General features: G+C 35.5%; 3 protein-coding genes across 5 annotated transcripts; 1 reads left to right on the top strand and 2 right to left on the bottom strand.

Moving 5' to 3' along the window:
- Nucleotides 1-247: 247 nt before the first annotated feature.
- LOC141915168 (uncharacterized) lies at nt 248-17933 on the top strand. Its single transcript, XM_074806596.1, has 23 exons — nt 248-407; nt 520-574; nt 642-731; nt 817-915; nt 989-1087; nt 1183-1251; nt 1331-1417; nt 1501-1584; nt 1709-1798; nt 1884-2006; nt 6100-6204; nt 11366-11476; nt 12207-12275; nt 12590-12679; nt 13741-13821; nt 13955-14068; nt 15113-15217; nt 16275-16379; nt 16625-16684; nt 16769-16810; nt 16895-17011; nt 17086-17214; nt 17688-17933. The coding sequence occupies exons 2-23, from the start codon at nt 542-544 to the stop codon at nt 17862-17864; spliced, it is 2079 nt and encodes a 692-aa protein (XP_074662697.1). The 5' UTR covers nt 248-407; nt 520-541; the 3' UTR covers nt 17865-17933.
- Nucleotides 17934-18212: 279 nt separating this feature from the next.
- LOC141902935 (ubiquitin-conjugating enzyme E2 E1-like) lies at nt 18213-20363 on the bottom strand. 2 transcript variants are annotated; one of them, XM_074790909.1, is made up of 5 exons: nt 20261-20363; nt 19472-19664; nt 19327-19377; nt 19108-19243; nt 18213-19032 (listed from the first exon to the last, which is right to left on the bottom strand). In XM_074790909.1, the coding sequence occupies exons 2-5, from the start codon at nt 19642-19644 to the stop codon at nt 18769-18771; spliced, it is 624 nt and encodes a 207-aa protein (XP_074647010.1). In that variant the 5' UTR covers nt 19645-19664; nt 20261-20363; the 3' UTR covers nt 18213-18768. The 2 variants fall into 2 exon arrangements, with proteins under 2 accessions (XP_074647010.1, XP_074647018.1); XM_074790917.1 differs by having other exon boundaries at nt 19472-19660; nt 20261-20355.
- A 705-nt stretch (nt 20364-21068) lies between these two features.
- LOC141910271 (uncharacterized) lies at nt 21069-22646 on the bottom strand. 2 transcript variants are annotated; one of them, XM_074801301.1, is made up of 5 exons: nt 22531-22646; nt 22037-22064; nt 21740-21883; nt 21333-21575; nt 21069-21225 (listed from the first exon to the last, which is right to left on the bottom strand). In XM_074801301.1, exons 1-5 carry the CDS (start codon nt 22531-22533, stop codon nt 21197-21199), a joined length of 447 nt encoding a protein of 148 aa, XP_074657402.1. In that variant the 5' UTR covers nt 22534-22646; the 3' UTR covers nt 21069-21196. The 2 variants fall into 2 exon arrangements, with proteins under 2 accessions (XP_074657402.1, XP_074658181.1); XM_074802080.1 differs by lacking the exon at nt 22531-22646 and adding an exon at nt 22374-22454.
- Nucleotides 22647-22925: the final 279 nt, after the last annotated feature.

Below are 22925 nucleotides of genomic sequence, written 5' to 3'. Positions count from 1 at the left end.
ACAGGCTTGGTTAAGGTTTAATAAATTTGCTTAATTGCGTACTACTTTTCAATCGACGGAATTCCACCAATGCTCACGTGCCACAGTATACTCGCTATTTTACAGATTGGACTGCAGTAATAGGTCCGGTGCCACATTGATAGTAGGTGGCGCCCGAAATTGTTTACATTCACCATGGGAAACATGTGCTTCCTTTCTGTCAAAACCAAAAGTGATGGCGAATTTTATCTCTTTTAAGTTATGATGGCTAAGTCTAGAGATATTACCGCATTCAACTCGGTCCTCAGCTCAATCTCAGTCTCATCAGTGACTGTATTTAAATAGATCCAGTTTGTACGTACTATATTACTATTATTGGAAGTATCCACACCCATGACAACCTTCAAATATCAGAATATAGAGTAGAGGTAACTCTTTTGCCATGGTTTTTATAAGTCCAAGCTGTAGCTTACTGTAGCAATCCTAACCCAATCGAAAGCAAATGATAAAAGACTTTTAATTTCCTTTCTCAATGTTTAGCTTTGAGTTGCGGAACTATGCAATGATGGCAGGGGACTTATCAGAACTGACAAAGGTTGGTTTTTCTAGTTTCATGGGGTTTGCTGATGATGTGTTTTTAATTGTTGTTTTCAATATTTCAGACTAGAATTGGCAATGCGATTGCGAACGGCGATATAGAAAATGTGAAGATATGTTTAAAAGAGAAAGAGAATCTGAGATGGAGAGACAAGGTGATATTATAAGCGCTGGGCCTTTCATCAAGACACATTTATCACTCCAGCTATTTATTTTTATTTCTATTCTGATTATTTTCAGCGAGGAAATACTTATATTCATTTACTTGCTGCAGTCTATCAACCAAATATATTTCATATTTTGATATCAGCTGGTGTCGATATTAACATTCAAAACAAGGTATCTGGATTATATTTGTAGATTAACTGTTTTGAAATGAGGGAATTATCTTATATCTATCGTATCATTATAGCATGGTAATACCCCTTTACATAATTCAGCATTAGCTGGAATAAGTTTCAATGTTCCGCTCTTAATGATGGCTGGAGCTAATACTACGTTACGCAATAAGGTAATATCAATATCAAGCCGTGTAATCTGCATTATTCCTGTACATTCATATTTTAGTATCACATAAGCTTGATGCTTTAATATTTGTTATTTTAGGATGGTAAACTGGCTTGTGACCTACCGACTAAAAATGGTACATGGAAGAAACTGTATGAATTGTATCAGGTTAATCCCCCTTTCCAATGTGCTTTGTTAATTATAGATTTACTGAGAAAGAATAAAGTTTAAGAATTTCAAATTTTAGCCTGGGTTATTTGAATGCGTTGATAACCATGACGTCCATAATTTCAAACAACTCTTACACAAATGGTGTCGTTATGATGCCAGCCGGGTGAGCTTCAAAAGATATTTACCAATCTTTACTTTTTTGACAATTACAAGTATTTCATTTGATTTTTCATCTGATTTATTTAGGATGGACGAACTTTGCGTCAGCATGCAGCTTCTAAACAGTTTCATGATATAGTTGGCATTATTGATAGTCATCAATATACATTGGTGAGTTTGCTTCCAATCCATTGATTAATTATACATAGTATCTATCAGGACTCATTTCAGATATATAAAAATAGACTTTAGCGCTGTAACGATACTAACAATGATGCATACTTATATTTTATAGAATTGCATTTATGGTGTCTTAGAACATGATGTAAAGAAAGTGAAAGAGGCTTTGAAAAAAACATCCTGTAAAGTGAATTATCTGAATGAGGTATTGATATACATTCTGAAGAATTGACTTTGACCGAACTGTCATCAAAATACGTATTTCAGCTGTATATGACCTTGTCTTTTAGGGGCATGGTAAGAAACATATTCTACAATATGCTATTGATATGAATCGACATGATATTGTGTCATTGCTGTGTACAAACGGAGCCAATGTCAATATTCCAATATCTATCCGGCATTTCTTCAGGGTATGTAAATCTCTCATGGTAAAAGCTATTTTCTTTGCCGATGGCTATATTGATCACCGGAAGATGTCTCCGGCATAAACTAGCGATGTTATCCAATATTTTCAGCTACTTCTCCGCCGTACCTGCGTAATTACGCAATTTCCATAAGAGCTAGGCATATTTAATGCTGATCCGAGTTAGTCGGTGATCTTATGTTGAGCGTTAACTGGCACTTATCACTTATCATAAGTAGGTAAGTGATAAGTGTCAATAGACCATTGATATGCTTTGCATCTGTCATGATTTATATTCATTGACACCTCGTACGGACGGTATATCCTGGTACATGTCTGATAAAAACACTCATGAAATTGGAAACAGAGATAATAATGATAGACAAATTAATTCATAAATCCGGCTCTCCTTTAATTACACCATTTTCCTGGAAAGTCATATTCATGTAATCGATCCTTATCAATTTTTTACTATGTCTCTCTGACATTTATAAACACGATTGCTCATTTACTTTCTACGCTGAATACGTTTTAAAAAACAAAGAAACGCTGGTGACATAACATAATATTGGCAATTTGATTAGTTCCACTGATCGATGAACAATGTGTGTATCGATTAGTATTAGTTGTTTCGCGACTGAATTTCCGTCATTTTATCTAAGAGCGAATACGCCCATTACGAGCTTTGGCCCCCGGATAATTTTATTTATCTAATTTGTGTCGTCTGGTTGATTTTCTATTTCATCGCCAGTATTTGGTAATACGTAGGCCTAACACTAGAATGTTAAATTTTGATCCAAACTACTAAATTTGATTATCGCAAATATAAAAAAAATGTTCATTGCCGGAGTTTTTCCATCGAAGGCAGCCTTGTAACGAACTAATTGTTTATAAGATTATAGTCACATGACCCAATGCCCTGAGTCATGTCATTTGTGAACAGACGGACTGCTTTACATTACAGTTATTATAATCGTTGAGCAAAACGCAAGCTACAGCAGCAGCAGCAGCAGCACATCCATACGATGATGTGAGCGCATTCGTCAATATTTTTATGTAAAATCTCAGCAAAGTGATTGCATTTTGCTGCGACGACAGTGACGTCGGCGCGGATAGCCGCGGGCATCATTGCTGTCACTTCATCCGTGCTAAACCAGTAGCGAGCGAATTAAGTAGAAAAGCTTTCTGAAGTTGTATCCTGATATTAGAAAAATCGTGCTCAGGTCACAACTTGGTCACACACATCATTTTTCTCCCTTCATTATGAATTTTCATCGAGTAACAATTGAGCTACGCACCTCAAAATAGAACAGTGTTTACAACTGATTTGTCTCGGATGAAGAGGTGGATGTCTGTGCTCTGAAATTTGAGTTATTTTTTTAAGGCATTGATCGATATGTATTTCGTTTCTGAAAATACATTTGTTTGAAAGGTCAATGAAGTCACTTATGGTTTTCTTGTTGATCTTTCACCACGCTGCAAATCTTGCAGCTCCACCCAGCCCCTATTGACAAGAACTGGTGATGTTTAATTTAATGGGCTATGTTTGCACAGTGACAATAATCTAATGTATGTTTCATGAGGAAAGAGAGAGCACCACATGGGAGACTACTGTCACTGCGGCAATCAAGGTTTGGGTATAGTTTAAAGTGGATCCATCAGGAATGCTAAAAGAACAAAGATTCAGGGGAACAGCGTATGAATTCTGATGAGGTGAACACTCTGTGAAGTTCTCAGATCAAGGAGAATCTCTGATCCCTACGAGTAGTAACAACTGGCAAGTTTGATATTCCACTACCATCATCACCGGTGTGAGACGGATTTTTTATCATTTTGTACGCATGAACTTGTTTATCCGAGAATACACGGTTCTGACGACGTCCTTCTATGGTATACAAAGAGAACCGACTAAAAACTGTTTCATCGAGATTTCAGTCTTAAAGTGTTTAAGACTTAGAGTCATTGGTCTAACGGAAGAGAAGGTTTTCTGGGATAATTTCAAAATCTTTAAAGCTCTTTTGTTCCAATTTCTCAAGGTTCCTATTTTGTGCGAAATATGTTTGTCGTTTGTCAGATTTCATTAAAGTGTGGTCTGACTTCTAAGATATTTTAATCCGATATCCTTCCTATACCCAATCAGTGCTTTTGTGATGAAAACCTCGCGTGTTTCGCTTTCAGTGGTCGTCGTGGATATGTTTATCTATGAGGATGCATCTCTTTTTTCCCTGTCATCGATAACAAGGACTGTGGGGCCAAACAAGATGAAAATGTCTTGCACACCTGGGCTATCACGACATGAGTCACTAATTGATACACGGGTAGGAGGTGGAAGGCTTGTCATTAGAATGTCAATAAAATGGACACTTTTACATACTCTCCAGTTCTTGGATTTTTCTGGTTGCGATTTTGTGTTCATTCATGCATTATTCGCCTGCACTTTCTCTCATGTAATTCTAATAGAAATAATTTGCAGTTTTTCTATTGACCTCGCAACCTTTTCAGTCGTGTATGGCGATCGATCGACGTACTTGTAGTCACCGAAACTAGTTCTTCATAGATTTTTAAATGAAACTAATGAAGATCTGAATCACAACTAACTGCATCGGACCACAGTGGGCGAACTAATGGTTTCTGCACACGTTGACCGATAGTTTATACCGCAATGCTTCGGGGTAAAGCTATTAACTACAACCTTTAATCAAAATAATGGGAGCTGAAATAAGTAGCCTCTGTTCGCATGGAAACAGTGGGCTAGAAATCAGTGAGATGGCTGTTGTCATTGTATTTCATTTGGAAAAGGACATTTTCTTGCGTAGAAAAAATTGAATCTCAACATTTCATCGGACTAATTATCCATCGAAAACTGTTACCTTATGAATGAAATTTTTGAATTGTCTCCCAAGAGTTATGCGCGTAATTATTAATTCAGCAAAAATATGATTATTATCAGTGGTTATTATAGGAATTGTATTCAAATGTGTCAGTTTTCAGTTTATCTGTAACTTGATTCAATGAATATTCACGCAAGAGCCCAGTGATGAGTAATGTTCGTTTCATATTTCTACTAACAGAGATTTTTTCACTGAATAGCAGAAATTATTACTTCTAAATTCCCGATCTCATGTGATTTCATGTTTTATAAATGCTCTCTTTTCGGATTATTCTCCTGCTTATGAAAACTCTGGCCACGTAATAAATTCTGTAGGCAATAACATTAGACCCATGCGATCTAATGACTTTATACCTCCGGGGATCTCGCTCACAAATCACTCTTTCAGAATTCTTGAAATATTATTCTTAAAAGAATTAAGTTTGTTTAACGTTAGTCGAGAATTTGATGGCATGTTGTATCCTATTGCAGTTTTCGTTTGCCTTCAGGTGGATTTTGGAAAGCTTAATGCATTGTTGGCCGCTGTTGGATTCTAATGCAATTCATGACCATCAAATTTTGCTCTTTCCTTTCCTGTTATCGCTTAAAACCGTATGTTCCTCATCAGAAAACAGAATTTTGTGCATTTGATGTTGATATTTATGACTGATTTTAGATTCTAACTACAGTTTGATATTGAAGAGGGTGATATTTCTACTTCTAATTTTTGCATTATTCTAATAGCATTCAGATTATAAAATGAGATCATCTCACATCGAGATTTCTCAACAGATTGAAATGTACAATGAGATGTTACTCTTCAAAGATGATATAAAACAGGTGCAATATTGTTGAGCAGTTTGTTAAACATGATACGATGGAATGACTCCCTAATTTTTATAACTGTACACGTGTGTCACTGAGCCCACACCCATTCATTATCCAGAAACCTATTGTCCGTCAACAACTCAGTGTCCCCTGGATCCACGCATTGTTGCCGTTATTGTGGAAAGAAAAGATACCCTTTGCTTGCGTCTTTATATCGCGTTCTAAAACATGCCAATCAGGACAGTGAGCTAAGCATTTCATATCAAAAAATCTCACTGAGTGGGATTATAAGCTAATTATTTCGATGTTTGATCATTCACTACTTAGGAAAAGGCACGCCGAACCACTCAAGGTGATTTTTAAGGCTTCAAAAAACTGAAATGATATGTGTTTTTGTTATCAGGGTCCGCTCTACTATGAAGCATTTCCATTGAAAGGAGAAAATATATCACCAGCGATAACTGAGTGTATACTTGAATCTGGTGCTGATCCGAAGGCTAAGGATGAGGTAAGATCAGATAATGATGAATTACAAACATCCACGACAAAAATATCAGAAAATTATAAGTTCCCCTTAAAGATTTGAAGAAGAAAATCTTTTTAATGAAATAATGATTTGGAAAGCGGATTTATTTCCAGAAAGTGGGTCTTTTCCTAATGAATGAATTATGAAATGTGCGTTTGGTTCTTTGTGTTGAAACGAGTTAATTTCATTTCTAGTACTATTGATTTTGCTAAAAAGTGCTAATGGGTCGCCTGTTCTTGACAAAATAAGCTAAACAAGAATTATTGAATGATATGGAATTTCTGTTGATATTGAAGTTTTGGGTTTTATACCTAGATACTTTTATCTTTGTTACAAAGATATATATGTTTTTAGTACATTTCCAAATTGTATAAATTGCCACTGTCTGGTTACATATGTGAAATGTATAATCTTTTCTGGAATGAATACAGTTTTGATAATCGGATGAAATATATTTCATCCTAAGAAGAATAGAACTATTATTGTCAGAATATAGCATTGAATATAATCTAAAATGGCTTTGTCGTATTGAATTCCATAGTGAACTGATCTACTGAATAGCCTGAGTGAATTAAAACATTTTGGAACAAAAAAAAATAAAGATATCACTGACACAAAGAGCCCGATGTTACAAATTGATAGCGAGAAATTTTTTGTGGAAAATCTGAAGTTTTGCCCTAAAGATATTTTGTTTGGTATTGTACTGAGTTTAGTATTAGCACAATGCTGTCTGATATAGAGAATAAAGAGTAGTATTACTTACCAAGCTTGAAATGGAGTAAATTTGTGAAGCAGTGCCCGGATGATGAGAGAATGACATTCACAGTATTTAGCGATGATTTTCTCGGAGAAATTCAGTTGATATCGTCACTGTTCTATCCTAGAAATATATTGTCCTTTATAAAGGCTATTTACTGCATTTCAAATATGTCAAATCTTCGGTTAGGATGATTATGAAATGATAGGTAAACTGACTTACCTTGTCGGATTGTGGTGTGATAAATATTTTTCTTGTTTCCCATCATGATGAATTATGCAGTGTTGAAACAGTTCTTGCTCAATGCTGATTGGACATTCAGCATAAAGGATGTTCTCCCGGTCGATAGGGATCTTAAATAACAATGTGCAGCGATGACTTCTGTGCAATTTTCTCGTTATTTTCGAAATTTGACGAAATGTATTCGAATATTTTCGGTATTTTAGATATCCAGGTTTCGGTTATATAACCGTAGTGGTCTTTACTCGAGCTATAAGTTTACCGGCTATTTTTTCACGATGAATGAATAGGATGTAAAGAATTAGGGTACAGACTCGGCTTCCCCGAAGGAAAAACGGAGTAGATTTTCGGCCCCCTTTCATCAAACAATTCACTCATTATATTGGAAAAAGTAACTAGGCACAATTTTATGTTATGCAAATTTGTAAGGCATTCTTACAATCTGAAAGTGCTTCATGAGCGCACAGTGGGCTCGGGGCATTCGTTTGTACCGTCGTCCCTCTTTGATGTTCAACTCGAGCAGAAAATTCGGTAATTTGAAGGGCGTCATTCTGGATGAAAATTAATATGCCATATGCTCTTTTCTTATTTTTTGCAACAAACGCATATTTGTCGTTAACGTCTAAAAATAAACGTTCATCATCTGTGTGTTGTCGAAGAAATAAGAAGCTTTTTATTTAGTTGGGTGCCAGTCGTCAGTTGGGTCCTGTTACACTATGGAACTATTAACTTGCTTATGTAAGTACGACATATTTGATTGCTTGATTAAACGTGCCTAATTAGTATCATTCGATATCTCGGATTGGATCGTTTGAAACATACTTACGATTACATTTTTATTCCGTAGTTTCTAAAAAAGCAGATTATTGTAGGAACGTTCTCGTAAGATTGATGCTCGTGGTATATGATGTGATATTCTGTTTAGTTGGTATTAAGAGAATTTAGGCTGATCTATTAATTTCACGGACATTTGACAGTCAAATCAATTGAGATGTTTGAAGTGAATAATGAAAAAATATTATTCGGCTGCTGAGTTGTCGCTTACATCTATTGATGACGGTTTTTCTTATCGTTTATGTAATATTGTAAAATCTAAAAATGTAGTTAAAAATGGACATTTCTTTGAAAATGGTTTTGACAAGAATCATCCTTTCACTGGCTGATAACATGCACACAATCTCTGTTGATTATGTCAATGCTGTCAACGGAAACTCGCTCATTTTATTTGAAAATATCAACTAATTTTACTTGATTTTATTAAAATATAAGGGTTTTTCATTCATTGAATAACTACGGTTAACTAATTTGTATGCTGGTATATATCGCTAGGCTTCTATAGGTTTTCGCACTCGATTGCTATCACAGCAAATGTTCAATGTTTGACAATTTTCAAAGGTTTGTTGGAAAAAGTGAAGAAAAGGAATGAACAAACATCGGAAACGAAAATGGATTATGTTAATTTTAAGGAATAAATTATGTGATGAGAGTGTTTAGGAAGTGGAATTGACACCGATACGGATTATTTAAAACGGACATGTTATCTTTATCAATTATTTGTCACTAATTAGTGAATGATGCTGTGAATTCCACTGAGATGTGAAAGATTTTCGAATGTGTTCGCTGTCTCGTGACATGATCTTCTCAATGGGACTGTGATGATGATTAAGCCTTCCTGTGTACCTGGAATAACTGACAACTCATTACTGTTCTACAAAATAATGAGCTCCAAATGTGATACCGCATCATTTTTTTGCTGAGGGTTTTGTATTTTTGGTGTATTTCGGCTTCTTTTCTTGTTTTTGTTAACAACAGCTAACGCATTACCCCCCATTTTCATCCACCAACTCATATTTCCACCTCATCTCATTTGGAATAAGAAATACCGTAAAAATCACCATCACACTGAAATGAAAGGAATCTCGGAGAGATTTTCTTGCGAGAAGTTGCCGAAATGGTTTACTTTTTTTCGAAATGATATCCATGTCAATTTGTGAATATTGTAAGACGATCCCGGCCTTGTCATTTTGTCTTGTTTAAATCATTAGCACCCGCATCCTTATTGTTATTCTCGATATAGTTTTCAGGTTTAGAATCCTGGGGGTTACACGGTAAAACCATTATAAGGCTTGTCAAGTTTCTTGATGGTTCAATAAACAGCGAGTCGGGTAGCTTCCAGTGACTGGAACAACCAGTTTTCTGGCACATTTGTCACATGTCAATCATTATCGATTGTCCTAAAAATATTTTTGTCCACGAGATTATATTTCAACATAGCCCATTTAATTCTGATCATTTCTTTTTCTATGCTCATCTAATACTGACCTGTTTGTTTGTTAAGAAATAGAAAAAAAGCAGCAAGTTGTTAAAGTTTGAAAATCATTTTCTATACCTATTTCTTTCGATTTATCAGTAAATAAAGAACGATATTTTGCCCTATATTATTACGAACATTCCTGACTGTAAAAGACGAGTTTGAAATGTGTTTCGTGTTTCTAAATCCGATGATTTAAGCTATGAATAATTTGCGTTATTTCCTATTACTTGTCACGCAAAGAATGACTTGACCTATCTCAGCAGCGGGTTTTTATTTAGTTCAAAGGTTTTATACGACGCGTACCCGGGGCACATTTTAATGACTTGACGGTAGATGATAGAAGCACAGCTCTCAGTCGTGAAACTTAGTTGATAGAGCTTGTGGGTATATAAAATGAATGGACCGGCAGCTCAGTTGCTTTCACGCTTCAAATGTCGCATTAACTCGACATTGTTATAGACCTCGAAGATGCTGTATTTATCCTACACAGAAATGCCGAACTGTCTTCTCTCCTCGATAAGACTTTCATTGCCAGAAACTAAGTAGAAATCTATAATGGCAACTACATTATTTTCTGTGATAAGTTGATTCCTTGTCCGAGCTGGAAATTCGATCAATGTCCATCAAAATGGTTAGAACAACTTGATGTTATTTGTCACATTATTGAACGGTATGGAATGGAAGAGAAAAGCCCTAGTTGAAACTGCAGAAAAAGTTGCGATATTTGCCGAAATAAGTTATCTAAACATGTTTTCAGTGACTGTGAATAATCACTTCTTGAGAATAGTCATTGGTATAAATTATCAGTCCTGAATGAGTCCAGAGTCCTGTAAAAGGCTGATGATAGTTTCTGTATGTTGTGATGCTGTGGTGTCATTTACAATCAACCACACATAGACAAGCATGACATCAACTCCACATGATTCCCTCTTTTATACTCATTTCCACTGATAATATCCCCTTTCTACATTATACTCCTATTGTTTACTGTCTTACTATAAAGTAATGTGAGCCTGAATGGCTCATCTTTGGGATTTGAAAAACCGAAACCCATGAGAAGATGTTTTTTTACATTTTTGTTCTTCGGTAAATGGATAGAAGAATTCGTCCATTACAATTAGATTAATTAAAAGATGTTTTATTGAGTACACTCCGAAATGAATCGTAAATGTTTGTGACAGTTTTGCTGTCACATGCATTTTGGTTCATCTCGCTCTGCTTGTACTATTTAATTAGCCCAGTCGCCTGCAGTGTTGATGATATCACGCTAAATTTTCTTATTTACAACTGTAAATCCACGCAATTACTTCCTACTAAGGTCGGTGCTCAGCAGCATGTGGTTAGGATTGATCTGCTGCCGTTGGCGTCGCCCGTGGCATTCTCGTTCGCCCCAGCAGCATATGTGCCTAATTTGCCGGAGGCATAATTTACGTAGATTTTGTCAAATCGGTGTCCGGCTATTACTCAAAGCTTTGTTTATTATTCCGTTTATCATAGAGTAGATTATCATTTTGCCGGCAGGCATATGCCCCGTGTCATATGATCTGAATTTAGAGAAAATTGTGCGTAAATCATGGCACTAGAAAATAGATGATTAAGAATAGATAATTTCCCGGCGTTTTTTTTTTTAAATATGAGGTGATGTGACGTTTTTTGTTGTATTGCTTCGAAGATGTCTTTTTTGCAATTGTTTGTAGCGCAGACTGGAGCGCTATTGTTCCTGGGATTTTGGCCTGTCTCTACTGTGTCTACCACGGAGGAATCATTTCTATTGGTTAGTCGAACGTTCTACTTAATACTAAAAAGAAAGATCATTTTTTTCTTCATTACAGAAAGGACGAACTGCGTTACATTATCTTGTTGATCGTTGCGATGAAGAAAGTAATTTGAATTTCATTCAGTATTTTCTGGCTAAAGGAGTTGATATCGCCGCCCGAGATGATGTAAGTTTATTGCCATTTGTTTTGCTAGCATATTCACAGAGAAGAATTGATTATAAGCTTTGAGTTTAAGCGAATGCTACATTTCTTAAGTTGATAAACTGTGAAACCTCATTATTTACGCGTACGTTTCAATAAATCTGTAATCGACCAACGCTTTATACTGAACGATGACTCAACTTTGTGGAATGGATAAAAAGATGAACCTTAGGGTTACTTGGATATTATTTTCACAGTTGATAACTCAGTTCTGACCAGTGATATCGCTGCCAAAAATCTTTACGTCATTATTGCACGCATTTTTCGTCAATTGATATTATTGATGTGAAATTTGCAACTGATTAAATACCCGCAGTGTTCTATGCCCTGGATATATTTTCAGTTATGTTCAGACCCATATCTTGCGGCGAATATCCATTCATTTCAATCTGCAACTAATTGATTCTTATCCATCACATTAATAGCTTTTCGATTTTGAATATTTTCCCGAAATGACATGGATGTCCCTCGAAGCGATCTGCATAAAACCCCATTTATATTCAAATTTTGTTAGCAGAAATTCAATAATGCATATTGAGAATTTTTTACCGATTATGCAATGAAATTCATTTCTGCTCTAAACGATGGCTGATCGTATCGAGATTCTGAACAATTCTAAAGTTTCGAAAACTTTCCACAATCTTTATCTGACTACAGTTTTCGCAGCTGAAAGAGTTGAAAATTGATATTTTAGACTGGAGCAACAGCGAGGAATATAGCGAGATTGACTGGACAAACAAGTGTTGTAACTGCAATTGATAAGGTTCATATAAAAAGTTTTTAATTTTTGATTTCAATTCCTTTCTCAAACTTACGAACTTATAATGATTATATAAGAGATATGGAATTTCAATTACATCTAATAAAATTGCATTTAAAATCTTTACGCAACTGATTTATCTGATATAATTAAAGAGGATTATACTTTGAGCACTCAGTTTGATATATTTCATTTTCCCATGAAATTTCCGGCAACCTGACATTTTTAGGGGGTATGTGCGCACCTCCTGCACCATCCTCTTGGATCCGTCCCTAATTTGTAACTGGTCACCGACTGATTTGGAAAATCTCTTTCAGCGCCTCATTGAATTGATCAGAGGCACAAAACTGGATACACTTTGGAAACTTTTCGTCGAAGGCTATGAAGATTTTTTCATCGAATATCAGGTTAGCGTAATTATAGATAAATTCAGGTGTGTGGGAAATAGGTAATTAATAAAATCACGAATATCATAGCTAATTGAAAGATATTTCTGATGAGGGAAACCATGTATCAGATTCATGTACATCAGCTGAAATTACTGGTGGACTGTGGGGTAGAAACTGGAGAAAACTCTCCTAGGACATATTATTACTGATTAAGCTGGCTTAATGATGAATAAGCTCAAAAATCTTGAGGCTGTCATAAATGAATTGTAATATGAAACATGGAAAGGCGATGTTAGTTTTTTGTTCGTGAATTTGGGTAGATCATCTCTACAGTTAATCAAACGTAATAATCTACCAATAATGTAATATATTTATATAAAAAAACCTAACCAGTTAGTTCATGGTGTATTTGGTGACAAAAAAATTTCAAATATTTAGCCAGCTCATCTTCAGGTAGATATACACCAATAGGGTATTTTATTTTTCTCACAATCCAACGGGATGTCTTATAATGTTAGAAATTATTTTTAATGCAAAAATCGCACAAATCTTATTTCGTTTAGAGTTCGACAAAAAAGTCATTGCGAGTAACAAATTGTATACATCTCATACTGTATTTTTCTGTGAATTGGCAATACCATCAAATACCTTCAAATACCATCAAATACCATCAAATACCTTCAAATGTATGTCTAGCCAATATAATATATCTTCAACATCTTCTGTAAATTTTGAGCCAGCAAATATATATATATATATATATATTTCTATCCAATATGTCTTTATTTGCAAGTTTTGAGCTCAGCGTCTCTTGATTTTATTCCATGGTTTCGAAACTAATCATGATTATTTTGAATTGTTGAAACTGCAGGGGACGAATTCTGAAAATTAATTATAAATGATTTTCAAACTGAAAGTCGATTTTATAGTCAGAGCAAAGTATCCGATTTCAATTTCTCAGATTTAATCTTTTCGAATGATCATCGAATGACGTTGGGATTTCAGAAATGTCAGTTGAATTGTTTCATTATTCAAATCATATCGGTTTTAATCCAAATAATAACAATGCACGTTTTCAGTGGCGAGATTCCTACATATACGCGGCTGGTAATGAGACAGAGGAAGTGTCCAGTTTCCTGAAAGGATTACCCGATGTGCAGGTAATCCGACATTTTCCACAAAGATTTTACGAAAAACATGATCTGTAATAAACACATTTTGATAACAGCATATAATATAGTTCGGCTAAGCGCAGATTATAAACATTTTCGACGAAATCTTTTTTCTTTTCAGAATGACGTAAAACGGATACAGAGCTTGATAACTGGAGGAGATAAGGAGGAACGAGTAATCGAGCTCCTGAATAATCATCAAAATGCTGAATTATTGATGAAATTCAAAGATAGGGTCAGTGCACGACAGATTCTCTCTCCTTTTCGCGTTTAGAAACTAGATTGTCGTCATTGCAAAATTAGCTTGACTATTTGTGCGTTATGTCGATTCAGGGGAGACCTATTCGTGATTATAATAATAAGGTTGTGGCCTTTAGTCAACGACAGGAATCAGTCTCGTGTAGACTCACTGATGTCAGCGGTATTCCGTCAAGCAGTTTAATCAATAAGAAGCTGCGTTGCAATTGGTTATTTTACTGTCGCGTCTGCGCCTTCACTGAACCCATGACAATTATACTGGCACACAGTGTGTGGTGCGCAAACTATAATCCTTACGTTTTTAGCACAAATTGTGCCGCGTAATTATATCATGGCTGTACGATAGTGATTGGTTAGTTTTTCTTTGGCTAATGATATTGCCTTTACAGGCATATTGGTCGTTAATGCTTTTTCCACTAAGTGTTTGCCTCAAAATCCCACTGGAATATTTACAGGAAAATTCTGGACATACCAAATTTTCCGATTTCCAAAAGAATTGCGTCGACTTATTGATATTTCTCTTCATTCAATTTAGACACGATGTATTGAATCCTAATGTATTTAATCACTTTAATTTGATAGAATTTTTGTAATTTGGGTGGTGTCAATCAATTAAAAACCGCTTCAGGGCGTAGTGGCTTTTTTGCCCGTTAAGGAAAAATTCATATTTCGCAAAACATACTGATCACATTAGAGTTTTATTGTAAGCGAAGAGAACATGGAATTATGCTTTCAATGATGACTGCGTTCATGTTGCTAGCGCACTAAGTCCCCCAAAGGGCAATGAATATGATATTGGTTTCATCCGTCTGTCAAATGATGTGCTCTAAAGAATCTATTATGAAAAAAGTCACTCGCTAAAACATCGTTCGAGGATATTGATGCACCGAACATGCTCGAGTCAATAGTAATATTCCTCATATTTTGATGTTTTAACATTTTTAAAGCTATAATGCATTAAAGCTATAATGGAAGGTCACCAGGATTTCATATGATAGAATACCATGACTTGTGATTGTAGGCTGGCCGATGTCTTCTGACTCTCGCCATTCTTCACGGATGTAACACAAGCTTTATGGAGATGCTACTGGAGAAATGCGACTCGGTTGTCAATAGTAAAGACAATGTAAGTTTAGAGATGCACCTCACACTGCTGGCATCTGACTTCCATTTTCCATATTGACTGAAACTGGTCACACGGCTGACTAATTCTTTCATAACTCTGGTGATGAAGTATCAGATGATGATTTAATCTGGTTAGAATATTTTCATGAAAATCAAGCTAAAAGTCGATGGATCTTTTGGTACTGACTTCTCAAGCGTTATCCCGGTATATGACGAGAATATCTTGTTATATCTGACAGCCAAGTAGAAACTAATTTCAAGAGAGAGTCCAAGCATCATTTCCTGAAATTTGGTTATTTCTAGCAACATATTTTCTGTTTAGTATCAAGAAGTTTTTGTCTAAAAGAAATCTGTTAACCTTACCTTAGTATATAATTGTTGATATTTTCATCTATGCTGAAACCTTGCTGCTTGAATCTGGACGTTCGGAGAACACAGTGTTCATATGACAGTGCATGATTCAATGTGGCTGATGAACATTCATTCATTCATGAGAAAAAAATAGTATATAACCACTGTTAATATTTTATAATCATCGGCTATTGGTCGGAATCTGTCAAGCATTCTACAGCTAAACCAAGGATGCTAAGTTGTGCAGTAGTCGGAGGAAATTCTATCACATTCCAACTTTATGTTGCAAAGAATTATGAGCTATGTAATTTCCCTGCCTATGATACGGTTTCCTGTCAGAAAAGAAAAATTTCCGCGTTTTCATTTTGTTAGCCGAGCGGCCTTTTTCTGATTCTGTCACACAAAGTGACAGCAAGATTTAATTTTGGCTGTGGTTAGACGGCATGAAATGGCAGTGAAAGAGTTGAGGAAATGAATGTACGAGTAACGCAGGGAAAGCATGCATTGAACCTGTCAATCAACTAATCGTAAATGGAGCGTCTGATTAATTAATCAGAACATGAAAAGTGTCAATCGATAGATATTCATTTGTTAATTATTTTCCCAATAAATCCTTGCACGTAATGCATCTAATTGCTAATAACTGTGGCAGTCGTTAAACATTGTTCGACTTAGTTAAAGTAAAAAGCCTAATTTTCTCCATTCAGATGAACAGAACACCGCTACATTATGCATATAGTTTGGGAGAAGGTGGAAAAGATCTGCTGACTATTCTGAAATCATACAACGCTGATGAACTAGCAGAGGATGTGGTTAGTGCAATACGTTATATTTCATTTTATCAGCAGAAAAGCAACTGTTCCTGATATAAAAGAATTAAGTTATATATTTGTAGTATCATAAATGCAAAAATATATTAGACTACAGAAATAGATAATACACGCCCAATGATAAAAATCCAAAATACCTTCGGGAGATTTTATAGACTACAGTAAGCAAAATAAAAAAGATTTGATGGATGTATTATGTGTATCAGATATTTTTTTTTTGTCTTTAGATGGGAAAAATTCCATCCGATTATGCTGATGATATTGACTTCATACCTCAGGAAAAATTGGTAAATTGCGTACATAACTAGGTTTTGTTCAGAAAAAAACTTTAAAATCCTGACATAGACATCAACCGTATTATTCTTTTTCAGAAAGTTTATGGTCTCCAGTGGGAGATGATCATTTTAACGAAGGTACACGTGCCATAGATTCTATTGGTTGAATGTTGCTGAATTAAAGTGCATCAGAAAATGACGATGTTATTGTTTTGATTGCAGTATGAAGCATTGAAGAAAATAATCGTCAGCCCAAAGAAGTCACCACATAGAAAATACATTCTATTTCTGCGCGGGATTAAAAACATGCTGTATCCATTTTCATCATTTCCTAAAGTGGTAAGTAGCGTGTTACTCATTCCGAAATATTAGTTAATAGTTGTGTTCTATTGATTGTTTTCTATTTATTTCAGTTGGAGCCGTATTCAGTTCCGCTGCGGATGAATTTTCGCGATCTTGTGTTTCTAGCTCTCGAGCACAATCAACCGGATATCGTGAAGAAACTGGTCTACCTCGGTTCTGATTGTAAACGAAAAGAAAAGGTACGTAAGGCTAAACAAAAATGATACCTTGTTTCTCCGCAGCGGCCGGGTCTTTTTTGTAAAATATGATAAAATTTATAAACAGTTCATTTCTATAGCGGCCGGGTCTGTTATGGTTAAATTGATCACGATTTTAAAAAAAAGTAATGTATAGGGTAGATAGGCGGCCGGCCGGGTCAACATTTAAGCTCAGCAGAGCGGAGAAACAAGGTATCAATTTTTTTTAGCCTAACGCGTAGAAATGCAAGGTGTCCAGGCAGCTTATTCTCTGGTCCAAAGATCACACTTCTCAGCTACCTTCGGGCTGGACTAAGTTCCATATAGTTTAAGTTTAATTTGAAATAAGTAAACTGTAGTGAAATTAAGTCCATATAACCATCAAAATTACCCATTGAAATTAATACCTTTACCCTGGTATATGGAAAGTTGATTTTCTCAAGAAACATCGACTAACACAATGTTCTATGTTACAGATAGCAGTTGAAGAAGATACGTTTAAATGGATGAATTCAGAAGAGTATGCAGCGCACCTCGGTTATACAGATCTTGTTCAATATATAAGAGAAAATACCGTATCTTCAGACCGAATAAGTTTGAAAGTAGTGAAAGAACGAGTTACCAGATTTTTAGTGGGCAAAAAATTACAATAAGTGAACCATAGCATTGTAATCATTGAAGTGTGATATCTATATTTACATATAGTATTCAGATATTTTAAAATTGCTGATGGAGTGTTTTCTATTTTCATTGGACTTTCTTTTGTAAACTTCAATAATTTATATCCCGAATAAATATTTTTACACATATAAAGGCTTTTAACTATGCTCAATTTTCTGTGTTTGTCGGAGGCTACATACGAACTAGTTCTCATAACATCCTGAAGGTGGTGCTAGTTGCTAGTTCCTCGTAAATAGACAAGATCCAAATACATTTACAATATCAATACTTTATTAGGATAAGCAAAACAGCTATCTTTACAAAGGCAACATTTTCCGGTGGAGAACATCATAATTTTTTGTCTAAAACTTGTTTAGTAAAAAATTCCAAGGCAGTGCGCACAAATGTACGTTTATCTAAAAAAAGAATGGTCTAACATTCATAAGTAAAATTCCAGTCAAGTACAGATACTGTAATGAGGTTTATTTATAAACACTGAAAAATACATTATCATTTATATACAGCTAAATAAAGCCAGCTTAATACTCATTTCGTTAAACCTTCACTATTCTAAAAGGCATTTATTACCGTTAAGGCATTATAATTTGTTCACTCGCAAACAAAAGAAATCCATATTGAAGAATGTCATACTTACAATACCACTAGTGCAGAGTAGTATTGCATCAAATACAACTATAAATGCAAATATCCACATAATACGTGTAACACATGGATTTAGAATCGTCGACATAATTCCTATTGCACTTGTCAATTAATAGTGCAGTATTAATCTATGCAGGATACAACATCAAAAAATGTCTACTAATACTAAACACTGATATGAAAGAGCTAATGTAATCATTACTGATCATCAGTTTGAATTAAACGCGTCACACATTATTCTGGTTGATTCAGTCCAGTGGCAAATCGTTTTGTCCAAAGTCGAGCGATTCGGTCATGTTCAGTTCGATTGTTTAAATACTGAGTTGCGATTGCTCCGACGAGTGGATCCTGAGGATTACAGTCATTTAACAGCGAGCAGATTGATAGTAAAACTTTCGAGATCGTCAACGCCGGACTCCACGTGTCCTTGAGAATGTCGAGGCAAATACTTCCCTGGTTGTTAATGTTACAGTGGTAGATTCTTGTCCGGAATGTCACCTGAAAAGACCATACAAGTTTAAAACTTTATTTGAATAGAAATTCGATGTGGCTGGATATTCACATCGAACTAACCTTCGGTGGTTTGAATGGATAATCCGGTGGAAAATGTATATCGAGGAAGAAAACTCCGCCTTCGTAAGCCGACCCGGGAGGACCCAGAATTGTCGATGCCCATTCATACATACTATCATCACCTTTAGGTCCAGCACTAATGAAAAGCAGTAGTTAACCAATATAGTTTTCAAGTCATATAATTCATATCAAAAATTCCACTAATGTTAACCGAAGTACCTGCAGTTTGGTGGAGGGTCTATGGTTATATCGGCGAGTTCTTTTTGGATTCTGAAATTCAATGATTAAAAATCAAACGTATCAATGTTTTCAATGGAAACTGTTGCTGGAACCGAATGTTTGCCTACATGTTTAGACGACTGACCTTTTTTGACTAGTTCCTAAAGTTTTATTATTGATTTTAGGAGTTTTTGCTGTAGATTTAGAATCAGTTTCGGAGCGGTTTCTACGATTGCGTCCAGTTCTAGCAGAACCAGTAGCAGCAGCTCTCGTCGATCCACTCGTTGAGGGTACTGTCGCTGATGATTCAGACATCATAGAGACCTGCTCAATACTATCTGTAAAAACGAATATGAAACTGTTGAATTTGAAACCGCTGACTTTTCGTGAACATTTTAATCAATTGAAATATGTCATCTCATATTTCATGTACCAAAAATTGTCTACGAGGCATTTGCTTATTATTCAATACATTATTTGTATCACCTAGGCCTACATGAGGTGTTAGGGCCAGAACTAGTATGTTACCCCACAGACAGCATTTAGCTTGGTCTAGTTCAACAACAACTTAACACTACAGTAGCAATATAGCAGGGCAATAATATTGTGTTGTACCCTACATGACGTGACTGGGTCGGGATTGAAGGCCTAATTAACTTCATATAAAATATAATTATGATTAATTTAGTCTCTCTAAATAGAAGAAAAAGGCATGTGGGAAAATGAATTTATATGTCTCAGGCCTGAGTCTCTAGAAGATGGTAAAAAGTGAAGCCTGTCTGTGTCTGAAGGAAGGACAACAGGAGGGAGGCGGAGGAGGGATGAACAAAAGAAAAGACCTCAATCAATTTTGTTAATTCTTATTAAGTTATGATGAAAATAAAATGCATTTTAAGACAAATTGTATTGTTTCATTGATGTTGAATATTCTTACATTCAATATAAACCCTTAGCGATGAGTTTACGCCAGCAAACAACACTTTTACCCGATATTTTTCAATCAGCGGAGTTCATACGGTTCTCGAGAATACGAGGCGTGATCCCTGTCACATTACTCGAGTATTCGGAGGAAGAAGCTTAGAGAACTCGATTACGCATGAGGAGATTAACACCTAAAATGAAAACTTATTCCTACGGGACCAGCTGAACAGTCGATTTCTGCGCTCAACTGTGTTTTAAATGCGGTGAACGCCGTCGTATGCAACCTTCAGATCCAACGCGAGCCCAACGCTTGGCGCTCAACCCATCGCTTTACATGGGATATTCTACTACGGGAATCAGTTTCGAATATTGTTTTCTCTTAATTTTAAGACGGTATATTCGGAGCCGGATTTGGGGCTCGGGACCATGCCTGATCAGAAGCCGGGATAGTTAAAATATGCAAGTTTGACACTCATCCTAGGAATTTCCATCTTTTAGGATGTATTTCTTCAAGATATCTTAAAAGGGTGGGTGATTTTTTTTGTGTGCGGCACCTTGGACGGAAATGTCCGAATTTTGAAGTATGGAATATATATCGAGATATCCAGGCTCTGTGTAACACGAACATTTTTCGAAAATTATGACCCACGGTCACATTTTGAGACACCGTGTATATAACTCTCATTTCCATGTTCCAACATGCACATTTTTTATCATCGGGTTCGTGTTCCTCTACTCTGCCGAAATAGAATAGATCTATAGAATCAATATGAAAATTTTTGAATTTTATTTACAAGTAATGAAAAAATTATTCTATTTACAATAAAGATGAAGCATTTCTCCCTAAAATATTGAATAAAATCATTTACGACAATCGGTTCCGTAGATTTGTACTCTGGTAAAAATTGTTGTCAAAATTCGTAAAACACACATCTTTTTTCCCCGTGTTTTAATACGATACCATCATTTTTACAAATTCTGAAATAGACATTTCTTTTATGAATTATGCGACTTATGCTGTATGATCTGCGGCGAAATATAGAAGACATAATTTTTTTCTAGCCTTTGACATTTTATTTTATTACCGTCATAATTAATTTGCCCATCTCCATCAACATCTGCCTCGTTGATCATTTCTTCGACTTCTTGTGGCGTGAGTGTCTCTCCCAGATTAGCCATGACGTTTCTCAGTTCATCTGCACTGATGAATCCGTTGCCATCTTTATCAAACACTTGGAAAGCTTGTTTGATTTCCTCCTCTGCATCTGGCTGGTTTAGTTTACCAGCAATCAATTTCAAAAACTCAGGAAATTCGATCGTTCCATTACCTAATTTAATTAGAAATGCCTAGAGATTTGATACCACACCACGATTAGCTTAGATGTTTTACGAAGATTGACTTTCCGGCCAACTTGTCTGTATTCACGTCATCTCTTTAATTAACACCGTGAAAATGAAATGAATGTTTGAAAAGAAATAATTCGGTTAATACCATCAATATCAACATCGTTAATCATGTCTTGTAGTTCAGATTCGGAAGGGTCTTGACCTAATGACCGCATGACAGTACCGAGCTCCCTAGTTGTAATTGTACCGTCTCCGTCTTTATCAAAAATAGAAAATGCTTCTCTAAATTCTGAAAACAAAAAACCGTACAAGGAAAATTGTTTTTCGGTTGATAACCTTCAACGAACGGGCCACAAGATGTCAGAACTAGGACTAGCCATGCACGGAGCTTTAACGACGACGCATTAGTAAACTCTGATTTATTTTATGTAATATGATCTACCTGCAATCTGTTCTTCTGATAAAAAATCCTGAAACGTGAGAGAACATTGATAATTTATATGTAGCGAATCGGTTTACTACTACCTATCATACGCACATGTTGATATGACATAAAATGATATTCTGAAATGATTGCGATCGAATTGTTACTTTTTACATACAAAATACGTGTACATTGCCAAATATATGGCGAAATAGAAAATGTAATTCCACCGCATAATATGAATTTAGAATGATATTCAGATCAAGATGAAATCAGCTAATTATTGACACACACTTCCATAGCAAAGATAGATCTTGTAATCCGAATGTAAATCATGTTTAAAAAGTAAGCTCACCACATGTGAAATGTCTGTGATATGAATGTGTTCAGAAATGTTCTTCGCTCTTATTTTAGATAAGCCGGAATGGGAAGACCTACCAGGTAATCCACCTGTGATTTTCGTTTTGCTTTAAGAAAAGATAGATTTTGTCTTCTACAAAGATAACACTTACCATTATAAATAAAGCATCCAGTAGGAATTATAGCTGTAGTATTACTGCCAGTTATAGAGAATATGAGATAGCCTTTCAAATCAATTAACGTCCTCTAATCATATGCAGGCTATATTATATAAAGGCTAGCAGTTTTTTTCAATGTACGTAATGTATAGCCGCGGTGAAATTCGAAACCGTTTGTCAAGTTCCTTTTTTTCATTCCGGTATAACAGGTTTATTCTATTGTCAGTTTCACCTGCACAGACAGTGTACCTAGACCAGTAAATTCTACGATCAATACGAATCCTGAAACCAGTTTTTAAAGATCCTCATGACTTTTTATTCGCCATCCGTCGCAGTGTGTTATGCCATGAATGCATCGTCAGAAAAAATACAAACAAAAAGGGACCATT

This window comes from Tubulanus polymorphus, chromosome 1 (genome assembly GCF_964204645.1).
Source record: "Tubulanus polymorphus chromosome 1, tnTubPoly1.2, whole genome shotgun sequence".
Taxonomy (NCBI): Eukaryota; Metazoa; Nemertea; class Palaeonemertea; order Tubulaniformes; family Tubulanidae; genus Tubulanus; species Tubulanus polymorphus.
The sequence above is the reverse complement of the archived record's forward strand: the minus strand, read 5'-3'. Positions and strand labels throughout refer to the sequence as shown.